This window comes from Chanos chanos, chromosome 10 (genome assembly GCF_902362185.1).
Source record: "Chanos chanos chromosome 10, fChaCha1.1, whole genome shotgun sequence".
NCBI lineage: Eukaryota > Metazoa > Chordata > Actinopteri > Gonorynchiformes > Chanidae > Chanos > Chanos chanos.
The window spans coordinates 5,432,992-5,450,279 of NC_044504.1; the positions used below are offsets into that span (position 1 = coordinate 5,432,992).

At 41.3% G+C, this 17,288-nt stretch overlaps 1 protein-coding gene across 1 annotated transcript; it reads right to left on the reverse strand.

The window, feature by feature from the left end:
* Positions 1-1,481: 1,481 nt before the first annotated feature.
* On the reverse strand, positions 1,482-16,351 carry il10rb (interleukin 10 receptor, beta). The gene is made up of 7 exons (XM_030787052.1): positions 16,216-16,351; positions 8,629-8,758; positions 8,209-8,399; positions 7,665-7,825; positions 5,438-5,585; positions 2,790-2,947; positions 1,482-1,926 (listed from the first exon to the last, which is right to left on the reverse strand). The coding sequence occupies exons 1-7, from the start codon at positions 16,274-16,276 to the stop codon at positions 1,540-1,542; spliced, it is 1,236 nt and encodes a 411-aa protein (XP_030642912.1). The 5' UTR covers positions 16,277-16,351; the 3' UTR covers positions 1,482-1,539.
* Positions 16,352-17,288: the final 937 nt, after the last annotated feature.

Consider the following 17,288-nt stretch of genomic DNA (forward strand, 5'->3'; position numbering starts at 1 on the left):
TTGCGGTTTGATGCGTTACAGGAAACACGACACTGCTAAACTGACTTAACCAGTTCACTACATTGCTACTTCCGTTTCAATAAGATGTCTAAAATGTAGGAGAGAGCTGTCCGTTATCAGTCTGATAACTGTCTATAGTTCGTCAGAGACGAAAAGTACATCACCTAAATTGTAAGCAGTAGCTCCCACAAGCACAGCTGTAGTTGCTATGATACAATGGCTTCTAACCGCTGTACTCGTTCAAAGCATGTGGAAAGAAGATGCGAAATACCTTATGTTGCAGTGAAAAATATACGGAGACTGTACGTAGGTGTCAATGCTTCATTTATTTAAAAATTCACATTTTAATGAGAATACGAAGTGCTGCAGGTTAATAGCTTGAATATATGAGTGCGGTGTATGGTTGGCGTAAGACATGTGGCACCTGTCAGTTTTCAGGCGCTTCCTCTTTCTTTTCTTTTTTTAAATTTCTGATCACTAAATGGAAATAAATTACCAGCTTAAAATAGGAGAACAACATAAACATCTACAAATCGAACACATACGCATACACATACATACATATAAACACACATGTCACTATAAATGTTAGTAGATCATGATTATGACACATAGACTTCAAAGCTTTCAAAGCCAATGCACACTGTTGCAAAACCAAGACCAAGTAGTGGTGCACCATCCCTACAGAGATATGTTCAGTGGGAGGAAGTCAGTCATTTTCTTTTACACTTTGTTCACCTTTTTACTGAAAGAACACAAGGTGTCAGTGTTATTGTTTGTGAAACACCCTCACCCTTAAGCCAGGTGCAAGCTGGAGAGATATATTGTATACATGTTATGAGTTTCTGCTGTCCTTTCCAGATTACACTACACACATTACTAATTCATTCAACACAGAGAAGGCAAATCTGAGGAGAAAAAGGAAGGGAGAATGGGATGGGTTGTGGGGACGTTTAAAATAAATTACTTTCACATAAGAAGAAAATTCTTATTTGAAGTTCAGGTTTGAAGTTCAGGTGTCCTAAAGTTCTGCAACTTGTAAAAGTTCACTTCAACAGAGAGTCAAACACAACAGAGAAAGAAAACAAAATAAGAGAGGGAATTAAAAAAAAAAAAGACACGTCTGAAATAATACGATTCTATAAGAATCATAATCAAAGAGCAGTCTCAGTTTGTACTTAAGCATTGGCACTGATCAACACGCACGTGCGCGCACGCACATACGGAGGCGCATGCATGCGCATACACACACACACACACACGCACAAACACACACGCGCGCGCACACACACACACACAGAAAAAAAAGACAAACTGAAACAGGTTTAGAAGCCCAAATAAAACCTACATGAGAGCTAAGAACTGTCTCTGACCACAGCTGATATATGAAGCACAGACTTTTTTTTGACAAATGAATTTTTTTCCCCCCATTTGTTCCTGTAATGTGTGAAGCTCAGTTCATATCCATAATCCTAGAACAGGTCTTTAAAAAAAAAAAAAAAAAAAAAAGCGCCGTCATCTCTTCTTTGGCTGGCCGTGTTAAATGCACACATCTCGAACCCCTTCGTCCAGCTCGGTTTCTCCCTGCTCCGTGTCTCTCCCGATTTTCACCATCTTCATTTCTTCTGCAGGTGTTTCCACAAACCCATCGCTGTACGGCGGGGCTGCCTCCTGACATCGGGATGCAGAGCTCTCCTCCGTCGAGTACATCCCGGAATCCCCGCTGCCATGCCGACTGTGCTTCCCGCTGTCTTGCTCCAGCGGGAAGCCGGAGGACCCCGTGGGAGGAATATGGACCTCCAACACCACCGTCTCCTTGAGGACCGGCTCAGACTCCACCACCTCCAGCCTGTCGCAGAAAATCTCTTGCTCTGATTCTGGAGTCAGAAGGCAGGGCAGGTCTGAGCTTGGAGAATCAGAGAGGTACTGCAGAAAGGGGGGGGGGGGGGGGGGGGGGGGGGGGGGTGAAGGAGACAGAAAGGTCTGGATGAGGAGAGGGGAGATTTCTCGCCGAGCATGTCATCAGAGTGTATAAGTGCAAGAAAAAAAAAAGTAGATCTGTTTTGAGATGACCCTTGTGCAGGCAAGCACTGATCTTGTGCCCACCATTATGACGTCACTGTTACATCACCATGCTGATTTTCAACTGCTGCTGCTACTATTAAGCATGTTTGTCCTTTTTAAAAGGCCTCTGTTTTGCACAGAGGGTGGAAAATGCAGCAGTAGTCCTGGACTTAAAAATGGGCCAAAAGCACCTTGCTCAAGCCCATAAAGGAAGGGATTCAAACCAGCAAACTTCCTGAAGCCCCTTGCCACCGAGAAACTAATCAGTTAGCTACACCCTCCGCGGCGGAAGATCTTCCCCCAACACACCCTTGTTCTGATCTAAACTACATACACAACCACATCCTGTTGGGTACATAGGCCCTGTTCATATCTGGCATAATGGCTTTGTCTGAGGTCACCCCCACACCCTCGTTTCATGTGTCATATCAGCTGTACAGACATGTTGTGCTGTTAAATGTTGCCTTGTTTTAGACTAATGGTATCCCATGTAATGGAAAACTCTTCCCTCCAAACCTGTAAACCTTCTGAAAGTTAATACTGACATCTGAATCAATCTATCTGTTGAACCGTCCATCTGTCAAGACAGAATAATTGATTGATGGAGAGATATGTACATAGTCTGTACATGGCTAGTCAGGATTACCAGAAAACTAATCAGGGCTAATGTGATGCAGGATTGGCTCCGCAGTGTCATGTCAGTGATGTGTGTAAAGTGTGCCTACCTCCTGTATGGGAGTGGGCAGCTGGATGGAAGGGAAGAAGGTGGTCTTCACGATCTTGGAGACTTTGTAGAAGGTAAATGAGACCAGCAGAACCATCAGGAAACACAGCATCAGAGACAGCAAGAAGTAAAGAAAGATCACCAAGTATGATGTGGGACCTACAAACATACACACACACAAACATATTTTTTGGTAATGCTTGAAATAAACCACGCAGTGTTCATTTGAATAAACAAATGACACTGTAGCATCCTAATGTCTGGGAAGAGGAGAACTTGCCAACTCTACGGTTTGATAAAATGACTCTTTGTGCTATACCAGGTGTGAGTGGCACAGCTGTTTACAGGCTGGGCAGTTATCGGCAGAAACATTAATTACAGTAATGTTACAGCTATGCACACTCAAGCCCTTCTTCCTCACCTTCTTATTCTGACCCTAATTTCTCTCTTTTACTGTCAGACTCGGGGTTTGAAATCAGGTCACCGAGGCGTTAGTCAAGCGCTTATCCACTCAGCTACCAGAGACTGATGTAGACTCAAGTGCAGAGCAACACAAGAATTAGTTCAATGGGTTTACTACAAAAATAAAAATTAAAAAAAAAAAATCCAAAAGCACAAAAAACCAAGCAAAAGACAAAAGTCCAAAACAGGGGAAAAGCAGTACGCAGGCAGAACGGGTCCAATACAAAGTCCAAAATCAGAATCCAAAAAGCAGGCCAGAGTAAGGTTTGGCAAATCAGTCCAAAATCAGGCAAACAGGTTGACAAGCGACAATCCGAAAGAGGTTACCGTGAACAAGAAGAGTCTTACCAGGCACACAATCCAAAAAAACCCCACAAAAGACAAAAGGCTTAGAACTTGAGAGACACAACGAATCACAAAGACTTAACAAAGACAGAGACAGAGGACTGGGCTTAAATACACTGGGTTAACAAGCAAACAAAGCACATGACAGAGACAATAAGGTACAGGTGAGCTAGGTCACGAGAGCGCAGGGTCAACATAGCAAGGACAAAGAGTCTATAGCGACCTCTAGTGGTCAGATATGGTCCAACCCGTGACATTTATTGCCCGAACCTCGGCGTCACTGGGCCAGGAACCAATGCACCCCAGAACCAAAAGCGCTTGTCCTCATGCGTACCAAAGAGCAGGTGTGATGAGCTCTCACAGCATTTGGTTGCGTTTTGATAGGAATCAGCTACCGTCGAGACCAGATCACCTCAGAGGGCGAACCTCAAGTCAACTCTACATCCCTCCTTTCACTTGCAAATTGCGTAAAACGAAAGACAGTTAGACTCACCCGTGCAGCGCGACTGAATATTTTCAATGATAAATGGTTGACAAACCAACACCCAGTTCTCAAAATGGCAACAAACCCAAGTCGCTCGCAATGTTAGAGCAGCCGCGTTCAGCATGGCTAGATGGCATAAGATGCTGTGGAAACGAGTAAACCAGTATAACTTTAATGTTCCTTAACTGGAAAGAATCGGATGTAAAATGATGTAAACCATAGCTGAACGCTCCCTTAGCTTTGGGACACGTGTCATCCCTCTAATTGGGTGCACTCCCAAACAGAGAGCAACCCCCCCACCCACCCCCCACATCAAATCAGATAAAAGTCCAACGCTTTGCTGTTCCCGTGGCTAATCTTTCACTCATCTCTGTGTAGAACCGCTCCAGCCTGATCCTTTCACGGGATCTGTGTGGCCAAAGCCTCTTCAAACTCCTAGACAAACGTCCGCTCATGGCATCCTAAACACTGTGAATAATCAACTCTGTATTCTACGTGACCCTCTCAGTGACTCTGGCCTCTCACAGCGGAGTGCAGCTGGAGCGGCCGTTCCTCCCCCTTTCCCCTCCTTCCCTCAATGCCATCTAGTGCCAGTAATTACATCACTTAAGCGGCTTTCTTTACAGTTACGCGTCCTGCTGTATAAAGTAGTTGTTTGATGTTTCACATTTCTAAAGGTTACAGTTTTTACTACATGTGGCCATGGTGAGTTACAGTCTATTGCTAGTTCATTGGCTTTTCTATTTGTAATTTAGAGGTTTTTGGGTGCTTACGTAACAAATGTCCCTTGGTTTCCATCTGAAGCCCATTTTATTCAACAGTAGGTTTATCCTGCATTGTTTTGATGTAGCTGATGTAATAAACATTAGTTTTTATTTGTGAAAACTTAATAAATCATTTCCTGGTTTACTGAAGGTGTGTGATCTGGGGAAATTCAAATTCACTGCATCCACAACTGTAAAAAGGCATGGTAAATCAATGTATTTTTGAGTCAGTTTAAGCCATAACAGGAGGAGTGTTTATAGTGGAATATTCCATGGGCTTTATCATGCACAGAGGTAAGGCTTTGTAACCACTTCTGGAGCACTGGTGAGTGTGCAAATTCTTCTCTTCTTGCTATAAAATCGTCTCTTTGCCTCTGTATGCTTGTCTTCCTACAGTGCATGTGCCCCCCCCCCCCTTTCCACTAACAACATATCTCTGTCATCTGACTGACTGTTGGAAGAAGCTGCCAAAGTTCCACATCATAAGGGCTAAGGTTCATTCTGTGTTCCCGTCGCCGAGGTTACAGTCGCTGTGGAAACAGCAGTTGTTTAGTTCTAGGGTGTGAGCAGTAAGATGAGGCTGTATTCTCTTACCTTCGGTCTGCATGCACTGGGTGGGGCTGAAAACGCTGCTCTTGTTATAATAGTCATAACGAGACTGCACCCTGACGCAGTACAGAGTCCAGTTCTCCAGGTCCGGAAGAACCACGATGTTAGCAGTGGGCTCGAGAACAAACGGCTTCTAGAGGAAGAGAACAGGAGGGGGAAGGGTGGATCAAAGAGAAACAGAGGGACACACCGAGAGAAACACAAACCAACAAGCTGCTGTTCTCTCTCTCACTCTGTTTCTAGACTGATGTGTTTAATGTATTGTGTGCTGTAATCCTAGGTTATCTTAATTAATCTGAGTGTAGATTTAATTTATACTTCTAGTCTACTGTATCACACTCGGGAGCATAAAACGCAGTTTCACTGTACTTGCACAACAACAATAAATGAAACAGAACTGAATGTACCAAATCTGTCTTGTCTTGTGTGTAAATCAGAATCACAGGGCAGTGCTGTGTGAACAGAAGTGGAACTGAGATTTAGGTCTGTTTCCACGTGCTTTTGTTTTGTGAACAGCTATTCCACATGGGTTACTAATAGTAACCTGAGGGGCCTCTTGGTGCTTTGTGGTCATATTTTTTTTTTAAGTACTGGGAGTGGGGTCCTGCCATGTTCTCTGACTACTCTGCAAACGCAGGTGTGGGTTTTTTTTGTTTTTTTTAAAGATCACACCACAGCCAGTTTCAGACAGGAAGCCAAAATATTGCAAAACAAAAAAAGAAGAAAAAGAAGAGGAAATGTGAGCATAAACAATTCCTGAAATGGTTTTCAGAATCAGACTTCAGACTAAAATTGGATACTTACATACTGTGAACAGTTCAGCAGACGGGACGTGAGAAATGTGAGATACTGTACCCAACACGATTTTTTGTGTGTGTGTGTGTGTGTGCTAGTGTTGTGCCTGTGCGTATCATGTGATCATGTGATTCTGGGAACTTCCCCCAATTCAGAACCAGAAAAACTTGTCCTCAAATAAATAGTTAAAAACAAACAAGGACCACGTGGTCCAATCCATCTGCATTCACTCCACAAAGTACTCGCGTATTTTATACAGTGTTCTGTAGCACTTGTGGAGTTGTTGTTGGAACCCGGGAGGAGTTACAGTGGACAGTCATCATATGCTAAGAAATATCAACAAAGTAACACTTTACTGTGTATTAAAAACAATAAAATGAATGCAAGGGTGTAACCATGGTATGGACAGGGGGGGGGGGGTGCAAATGAGAGCCCTCCCCCAGATTTTTTGTCTAGGTGCAGTTCCCACAATTCTATGATATCCATATATGAAAATTTGCACATTTAGAACATAGTTTTGAGGACGACACTGACCATTTCAATTCATATTTAAAGGAATCGTCTGATTTCTCCGGGACAGCGGCTGCCCCTCCACCTACCAATCACAATTATGCCTTTCCCTACAGTAGCAAACAGAATAGCTTGAAAAGAGGAAAAATTACATACCCACGGCATGTTTATGTAAATACTGTGATTAGAACAACAAATACTGCTGTACTTGAACAAATGACAGAATGTCCATTTAATAAAAAAATGCGCTTTGGACTTTTAAGTCCAACTTCAGTCCAACCCTTCGCTTTTTAGCCGTTACTTCCTCCATATGTTCACCTCCACTGACAGACCAAATTAAAAAATGTTTCGAGAATAAGATCGTAGTATTACAAGAATAAAGTTGTAATTTTACAAGAAACAAGTCATAATATTATGAGGATAAAGTCGTAATTTTAGGCTATTTTAGAGGGGAAATATCAGAGGAGCAGCCTGGCGCCTGCATTAAAATGAGGAATGTGGAGCATCTTGTGAAGTTATACTGTAGTACAGGTTTTACAAAATACTTAACGAAATATTTAATCTTTTGGCGTATCATCACCGGCTGCCAGAAGCAGGCCCAGGCTGCCATTGATGGTCCTCTCTCCTGTTTTGTTGGTTGCTGGTAATATATGTTCCTAAAAATTATGTTATTTTTTTTCTCAAAATTTTACAATTTTATTCTCATAATATTATGATTTTTTTCAGTACTGGGGGGGACACAACCCCGCCAAAAAATGTGTGATCATGCCCATGGATGAATGATCTTTCTCGCTGTTGTTTTTATGTCTTGTGTAGGCTTCGTCGATTCACAACTGAGACATGAGAGGGCATTTTATCTGTTAACTTGTCAAGTGAGGGGTGAGGTAGTGGACCTGTGAATGCCTACCTGAGCATGTGAGGGATGCTTCCAGTACTGGATCACGTAGCGCAGGTGTGAAATCATCTCCTTCATGGACTTATTGTTGTGGTCCAAAGGGTCAGAGATCATGACCTCTAGGAAGCCATTGACAAGGTTCAGAGACACGTTGGAGGGCGGACCGATAGTGGCTGGAGAGAAAGGAATACGAAATGGACGGGGGTGGGGGGATAAGAGAGGGTTGATTATTGTTTTATTACTTTGTCTTGTCCTTTATCCTAATAAAGTTGAGCCTACTCAACAGCTGTTCCTTTGTATTATCAGAGCTTTGATCAAAAAGAAAAAACAGTCATCACTCAGTGCAGCTCAATGAAAAGAACAGGGCTGACAACTGAAAGGGGAGAAACATAAAGATAAGGATGGAGAAGGGAGCTTTCTGAGAAAGAAACAAAAAAAACAGAGCAAGTTGTTGTTCCTGAAAATCTCGTGAAGCAGGACAAAAAAAAGGAAGCAGGTGCTCAAAGGTAAGAAACGAAATTTCTGAGTGGTTTGAATTGGCTTTTGGTCTTCTTACCATCTTTATCGGGACAGAACTCCTTCTCGACCCAGGCAGACCTGAGCTGGCCCTGTCTGGCCTGAACTCGTAACACCCACAAACCCAAATAGTGCAGCTCAGCTTCAGAGATGTCGCAGTGCCTCTCGGGCACATTCACGCAAACAGGCGTCCAGTCATGCCTCTTTGACTTCCGGCTGATCTTAAACCGACTGCAAACACATAGGATGGACGGGACAGGAGAAGAAAAGGAGAGAAAAGAGGGATGAGAGAGGTTTTGGTGTGGAGAGGGGTCAGGGGGTGGATGTCAGGGATTGAAACAATGAAAAAAGGATGAGAGAAATTACAAATACCGTGATAAAAACACTTCAAAAGGACATGATTTCTGTCCTGCTAAAATTATGACAGACCAAACAAACAATAACATTTGTGTTTTCTTACGCTATGTACTCTACAGTGAAGGTCACATTCTGGTTTCCTGCTGTTTCCTGGTCCCAGTCCCATTTTAGGACATAGTTTGTATTCAGGGTTTCCATGGCAACATTGCGAGGACTGGCCAGCTCTCCAAAAACTGAGAGAGAGAGAGAGAGAGAGAGACAGAGAGACAGAGACAGAGAAAGAGAGAGATATACATATCATGGTTTGACTTCTGAGAGTAAACGAGGCTGATTCACTGACTGCCCAGAGAGTCATTCTCTGCTAGAGCTCAGAGCCCTGAGAACAGGGGACATGTGGCATATCTGTACAAACAGTTACAATACACAGTAATAGAAACAGCTGAAAGTCACAACTTCTCAGTGCAATCATATAAATAATCACAACAAACTAGCAAGCCCTAGAGTAACGGGGCACAAAAACAAGGTCCGGCCTGACTAAGACAGTAAAAGAGAGAGAGAGAGAAAGAGGGAGGGAGAGACACAGAGTTGGAGAGGACTGTGCACTAGGGGGTGAAATGGTTACCGGTTTCACTGTAAACCACAGTAAAATTCTCGACGGTTAGTATTACCGTTTCAAAGTTTAACTATCATTAAAACTGTGGTTGGTGACCATACTTTGAAAAACTCATGGTAAGTACAGTCCAGCATTAACCAAAGTTAGCACCAGTTTCCCAGACGCAGGTGAAGCATGCAGCGCGAGTTTGCTTTGAGTCAGTGAAACCATGGTGGAAGACAAGCTCAGTGCATGGTGTGGGGACTTTGGAATGGGGGAAAATGTCATGCTTTGTCTGTCTAACTTGCTAATAGCTTGTCAACAATGCAAACTGAAGCTTTCAGTGTTGCTTACTCTTGTAAAAACACTACACGACGTCAGTGGTGTAGTGGAGCCAGTGTTCTGACGATTCTCCCCACTTTATCGAAATGTCCTACCATCGCCTAAATCGATAGTGAATATCTATGGATCTTTACTACCCTATCGAGAAAAACTACTGGAAGTAGGTTGTGCTACCTTAGTAGCCAAAGGAAGTCAGTAATTCTTTTTTTTTTACCTGATCAGAAAATAGTTCTAAGCTAATTACATAATCATTTTCGTTAATTTACCCAACAGCAATTTCAAAAATGCTGTCAAGTGCATTTTAATAATAGGCATCACCTACTCACAATTTATCCATCACATAAACTGTATGTATTTCCACAGTCTAGTTTACATACTGACTTGTAAATTTGTAGTCTGGTTTGTCCGTCAGCACACTCTAATCAATACCAACGTAAAACTTTAAGTAGCATATTTTGATAGCCTAGACCTTATCAGAAAAGTAGCCTACAATTCTGAGACTGAGAAGAAGGACATAATGTTATGAAAATAAAGTCATAATTGAGGAAAAAAAGTCATAATACAGTAGCAGTTTAATGAGAATAAAGTGATAATACTAAAAAAACCCCAAACAAAATCAAACAAACAAAAAAAAACCTATTGCGAAAATTCAATCGTAAAAATTTGAGAAAAAAACCCATAATTTTTATGAAAATATATTACCAACAGCCAACAAAACAGGTGAGAGGAATTTACACAGTCTATTGTGTTTAGATACAGCGATAAACACAGTCTATTGTGTTTAGACACAGCGATAAACACAGTCTATTGTGTTTAGATACAGCGATAAACACGGTTTATTGTGTTTAGACACAGGAATAGACACAGTTTATTTGCAGTTCTTTCTTTGGAATAGACACAGTTTCTTGAATAATTGTTTCAAAGTCCTGATACTTATGATAATCATTTGGCACGTCAGCACCACATTAAGTGTTTCGTTATTTGAGAAAACTATAGCCCACGAAACGTATAACTTCACCAGATGCTCCGTGTTCCTCATTTGAACTCAGGCAGCAGGCTGGGCTTATGATACCCCCCCCCCCCCAAAAATAACATGTAGTCTAAATTGACGACTTTATTCTCAAAATATTAAGACTGTTGCCGTAATATTATGCCTTTTTTTCTTGGAAAATTACGACTTCATTCTCGTAATATTACACATTTTTGTCCACGTAATATTACAACCTTTTTCTCGAAACCTCCGATTTTTCCCCCTCAATGTGACCCTAATACTCTGTAATAGAAAGACTACCAGGGTATAACTATAGACAGTTCTGACAGTCTGAATTATTTTATCAGAAAAGTTCTACCAACATGAACCTACAGGATGAAACGATGAGCTTCCCGCTAAACCCGAGTCACATGACGTAATTGTGATGTGAGCATGTGCAGTAGGACCACTCCATAGGTAGGACAATTCGTCAGAACACACGCCACTTTTTGCGTTTTTTGTTTTTGCCTCAGCCCCAGGGCTAGCTGAATGCCCATTTGCTATTAAGAAGGAATTGTACCTGTATATTTGTATTAGCATATTCTTCAGACAGAACATTGTTTAGACCAGTTTATTTTCTTCTTCTGTTTGGATTTTCTTGCATAACTACGATGTGACAGCATGATTTGTATCTGTCTGCAGTTCAGTAAATAGTTGAACTCTTACAAAGGCTTGAGTCGATTAGCCTACTTTGCTGTCACAGCGAACTGAACATTGGAAAACACTGCTGTTTAATTTGTCCTGCTCAGCATTATCATGAGATTCTGAAATGACCTACAAATTAGCCTGTATTATACCAGGACTTTTAGAAAACACACAAGCAGACTGGATTCGTCCCTTTGCTCTAGATTTGCGATGAATAACGCATCCTTGGCGTGTCCTCACTCGGAAATTCACGTCTTGCTTACAAAGCTCATTTAAAGAACTGGAGCCATGCACGGGAATGTTGGACCATGTAGCTTAACTTCTGCATTTAAAAACATGTCTCTGCACTTCATTTTAGAGTGTTTTGTACCCTGAGAAAGTATAAAAGACCTAGTGGACTACTGTACATTTCAACAGACAGAACAGATGTAGGCTATCGCCTTCTTTTGATGTGGGTATTTAGCAACAATAACAGTAATAGACCTAATAATAATAATAATAATAAAAAACAATAATAACAATAAAATCATCCCCCCCCCCCCCCAGTAACTAAGCTCTCATGCTCACACGGTGCCACCTTTAACGTTAACCTAAAGCACATTTGATATGATTTTCATACGTTTCCATAAAGGTATTTGCTACATTATTATTTCAATGTTTATGCAAACAAAAAGTACATAGTGCTGCTAATTTTATTTGCGGTTTTTGAATATTCTTTTGCTTGACACTGGAAAACTAACTACGAGAATTTTGCTGTGTATCATCGTGATAAGAAATTTTCATACTGTTTCATCTCTGCTGTGCACATGACTAAGTTATGCAAACGTGTAAACAGGAAGTGTGGAATGGAAAAAAAAAGTCTTTTTTCTTGTGGAGGCTTGTTCCCCTAACATGTCCGAAGGGGGTATGAGGCTGTCGGCTATATTTCCACATGCCCCATGACAGTGGTTTACCACACACGTGCGTGCGTGCGCGCGCGCGTGTGTGTGTGTGTGAGCACGTGTGCGTGCACGCATCTCTCGTCGTCTTCCTCCAACACCTCTCCACCACCATCATCACCGCTTTTCTCTCTAGCTCCTCTCACACCAAGGACCCAGAACATTGCCAGATAAACTTTTCAGGCGATACTGGCAAATGCCCCCTAGCAGTCCATTCCCAGAAAATTGCTGGGGACAAAACCGTTCACACATGGCACGAAAATCTCCAGAAAAGCAGGATGTGAAGTTGGCGCATGTGGCGGAAGATGCTTTGCTTTGAACAGAACAGCAGGTGAAGGGACCCTGCCAGACAGCTCACAGAACGTTTTGCAGACAGCTGATGTTGTTACATATGATACTCTTTTCACAAAGACATGTTTGTAATATTACAAAAACGGTGAACAATGAAAAGAGAAGAGACAGAAAAGAAGGTGAAACCGCTCGATTCAGAGCACAGACACATCAGCAAAAAATGTCATCCTCTCAGCTGTGGCCATGTTACAGCTCTGTTCACATGGGAGTCTATTCAGAGCTTTGCCAGGAAAGTTACTGGGTCTATGCCGGAAAATTGCCGAATCAACTTTTCCAAAATTTTAAATGCAGCTCGCTTTCTCACACGTGACCACGTTCATTTAGCTACATGTGTAAAAGGGATTTCTGTCTTCTGAATTATTCAGTCTCAGTTTTGTTCTAATTCAGTTCAACAAAACATGTTTGCCCCCCCCCCCCGCCCGCACCCCCACAGGCAGTTTTGCAAGAGGTCTGTTTTTTGTCTTTTTTTTTAATGGAGAAAACAGAAAGTGGGGTCAAATAAACAAAGTACTCTTGGCAGGGACAAAACTCTAGTGATGACAAAATCATTCAAAAGTCACCGACTCTGAAAAGTCCAAATCCTTTCCATTCCTTCAATGTGAAGTCTTGGTCAATTTCTGGCACTAAACTCTCAATTTAAAAAAAGGAAAACAAAAGAGTCTCTGGCTGACTAGGATGCATAGTCATAAATATGAGAAGATCAGTTAAAAGCCATCTGCTCAATTATTCATTCTGATTTCCAGCTAAATCTGCATCATTAGCTGAGCAAGCTTTTTTTCCCTGTACCTTAAGTCAGGTCCAAATTCAGCTTCTGAGTCAATCCTGGCCTGTCCTACTCATGGTTTTATTTACATTACATTTACTACATTTATTTACATAACCAAAAAAGTTCCCAGTGAACATATCACGGATTATCCTCTTGCTGTTTTGGTTACCAGAGGCATTATTTACCTGTGTGCGTAAGAGACAGAATTTCACTGCCAACTGTCAGGTTGAGATAAAAGTCTGAAAACCAAAATGAACTTTAAAGAGCCTTTACAGCAAATCTCTGCTTCTCACAGATACCACTATACTTAAGCTCACCGCTGATAACTTGAAATAGTTTTTGTTATGTTGTGTTGTGTTGTATTATCGTGTTTTAGTTTTATCACGTAACGCAGACTTAGGAGGGGAATTATAATAGTGAAAGGCCATAAAACAGACCTCTCTGAGTGTGTGATGTGATTGTGAGAACGTACATTAATGGAAGATCATAAACAGGGATTCACAATATTGGATTTTTGCCAATGTTCGATATGCCGATATTTTCAAACTCATTTAGGCCGATTCCCGATACTAGTGATACATATTCACATCTTTTTTTTTATTTCACTGAAGAGAACACTGAGTCTCTCCTGTACGAGAATGAACCTGCTGACGGGTTTTTGCTGGCGCCGTTTTTTTCTTGCCTTCCTCTCAGAAACTCTTCGTGGCGTTCAGGATAACGGCTCTTAAGATACACAAATCAAACTGGTGGTGTTAAAGGAGTCTGTGGTGTTACCCCCTCCTGGCACCACTGGTGCTTCACAAGCACTGCGAATAGCAATTTTGTTCTCCGTTTCAGATACTCTGAGACACTTCCATACAGCTGACATGTTGAAGCGGGCTGCTGGTGCCCATAGTAAAGATTTAAGCTATTTTTCAAATGTCCGCCACTTGTCCACTCACTCACTATGTAGAGTTTGCTACACAGAACACATAAAACACTCACTGGTGGATAAGGGCCGACAGCTGTTGATACATTTTGGACAATACTTGGATATCATGTTGCTACATGATTATGCGCCCGATATTTGTAATTATTATCCCAGTCGCATGAGCAAACGCCCGAATATCTGCATCTGATTGGTCCATAAAGACTTGCCTGCTTTCAGGAGACAAGCCGCAATGCATGCTGGTCTAAGTAGATCGATGTAGAGCCTCTGTACACTACATTTTGCCGTGCCTCGCAACGATTTTGTAGCGTCCTAGCTATATAGTGGCGCTTACAGTTGAGAACTGGAAAAGCACTTCAAAATGGCTGATTCACTATATCGTGCACTATACAGTGGGTGAGTGGACATTTGGAACATAGCATTAGTGTCATCGCGTGCGCACGCGTCACCTTATCGGCCAGGCACATCAGCAGAAATTTTCATATCTGCCGATGCGAAAATGAACTTCTTAAGTTTTTAACGGCCGCTAACTCTGCATGATTGTTTCTGAGTCATCTGTCAAACAAAAAAGACAAACATAGCTGAATGTGGAATGACAATGGATGATGATTCAGTTGTTGGTGTTTTGTAGGAGAAAAATCGCCTTGGGTCGAAGTACAGGCATGTCTTTTTGGTAAGAAAAAAAACCCTGCAAAGCTCATGCACTTTGATTTAAATGCTTAACACCCACCAGTTTCCGCTGGTTGCTCAATATACTTATAAAAAGCTAAAAAAAAAAAAAAAAAAGAGGAAACAGCAACAAGGAAACACATGGTCTGTGATGCACATTCCCATGGATTTTTTTCAGCGTGCAAACAGTGACTTTCAACAGTTTCTGCAGCCTTTATCACATCTCTCTCTTTTTCTTTTCCTCCCGCCTGCAGCTAAACAAGGCAACACACAGGGATGCTTTTCACCACTCACAAAAGGGAGAGAGAGAAAGAGAAAATCAGGTTTTAAAAAAAATCTATGAAAAGACAAATAACGCGAAGAAAAAATGGAGGTGTAATAAAATGTAGTGAGAAAGGCACAAAGGAGATGGGGTGTCTTTCTAAAAGAGGTGATATGGCAGGAAAAAAACCAAACCAAACAAAACAAACAGGTGAATGAAATTGACAACGTCAAAGGAATGTGAAGGAGAAGCACAAAGAGACGTAAGGTGCTTGACAAAAACATCAAAGTTCACCATCCACAGCGTAAGGGTTACCTCGACAAAATGAGGATAGGGTGTGGTAACACACAGTGTTTGTGGTGGTTTCGATGGCCAATTATAATATTTATCGAGCTCTGACACGCACATACTGCAGCATTATCATTGCCGTTTATTTTACTGGGTAGAAGGTGAAAGCGCAAGGCAACTTGTCAACCAACAACAACTAAGTGAACGATAACGAGGGATAAACCGATTAAATTTATCGATTAATGCTTAGATTAGACATAATAAGGCCTCTAAATTTCTCCAGACGACACAAGTTGAAAATGGGTATTTAATTTCACATGCTTTTGATTACAACTGAGTACGTTACTGATAAATGCAATGCTAGAATGAAACGGTTATTAAGACCTCACCAATAACTATGATAGTTAAAACAACACCTTACAATATTATTAACCGATTATTCGTTTGTCGCTACTGCTCTGTTCGAGGTTTGATAGCCTATGCACAACAACATAACGATGTACGTTAACAACAAGTACATGAAAATAGTCCCACTACGACTATTTCTATTCAAAATAATAAAACAGCGGTAGTCACCCGATGAACACAACTTGTGCAGTAGCCTACAGACTGTCATGAGGTAGGCCTACCTGTAATACCTTGTTAGTTAACTATTCTCATGTCGCATAATAAGCCACATAAGGTTAAGTAGTCTACGATTGTCACCCCTTAACACACGCTTGCTAGATAGTAACGTCGTATCTAGCGTAGTATTCGCTTCACATGTTAGTGTACAGAGAATATTGGAGCCCAACTTAACCATATTTAAACGAAAATACATACAATTATTGAAACCTGCTACCTAGCGTGCTATGCAATAAGAGCATTGGTCAAACTTACCATTACTTAGAGATGCAAGAAGACAAAACGTGCCGAAAGCAAACGAGATGAGTTCCTTCATACTTGAAAAACGGAATATTGTAACATAAATACACGTTCCTCATGAGGCCATTATTTTATGAGTGTTCAGTCGTGGTTTTTTTTTTTTTTTTGAGCTCTCCTAGCCCTCCCTGAACGCTTGCTTGGATCTCTCTTCCGCACGACGTAATAAAATCATGAACAGCGTATTTTGCGCATGTGTCTTCGAGCGTCGCCTAGATGACGATAAAGGAATAGTCGAGCGCTTTACGTAACATATGGTTGGCCCGAAGTTTTTGTGTAGGCTGCTGATGAACATTCAAATCGCATCGAAAAAGAGTAGTTTTATTAAGATGATTCCTCAGACGGTCAATGAAGTGTCAACGCATATCATTTATGATCTATCTATCTATCTATCTATCTATCTATCTATCTATCATAATAAATAATAATAATAATAATATTTATTTTGAGCCCAATATCACTATTTATAGTCTCAAAGGGCTTTACATGTGTATAACAAAGTCAAATCAAAATTATATTATGCATAAGTTCGAGAAAATAGATAAGTCTTTTGTCTTGTTTCAAAAGTATTGAGAGAGTTTGCCTCTCTAACTTCTGTAGGTAAACCATTCCAGAGGAAGGGAGAGCGGTAGGAAAAGGCTCGGTTGCCAGCGGACTCCTATCTATCTATCGTCATCATTTTCTTACATACAGTATTATTTTGCTCTCTGCATGAGAAAGAGGTTGTGGCTGAAGATGATGTCAGGTCTTGTGCTTCTTAACACGGGTCACTTTGAAGTATTAGGGACTTTTGTGGGACCTTCTAAACAGAAGGGTAAGTAAATAAATAAATAAAGCATTGCTGGTTCTTCCAAAAGCCTTATGTCTCTCCCCTCTGTCACGACAGAGAAAGAGACCACCCCAGTTCACTGCTGTGCAAGATTTCTTCCTTGCCTCTCAATAACAAAAAATAATCACATGTGTATTTGACCATGATGTAAACCTCCATTGCAACTTTTTTTCTTTTGGATTTTTTGCTCTCTTCTCGAGAA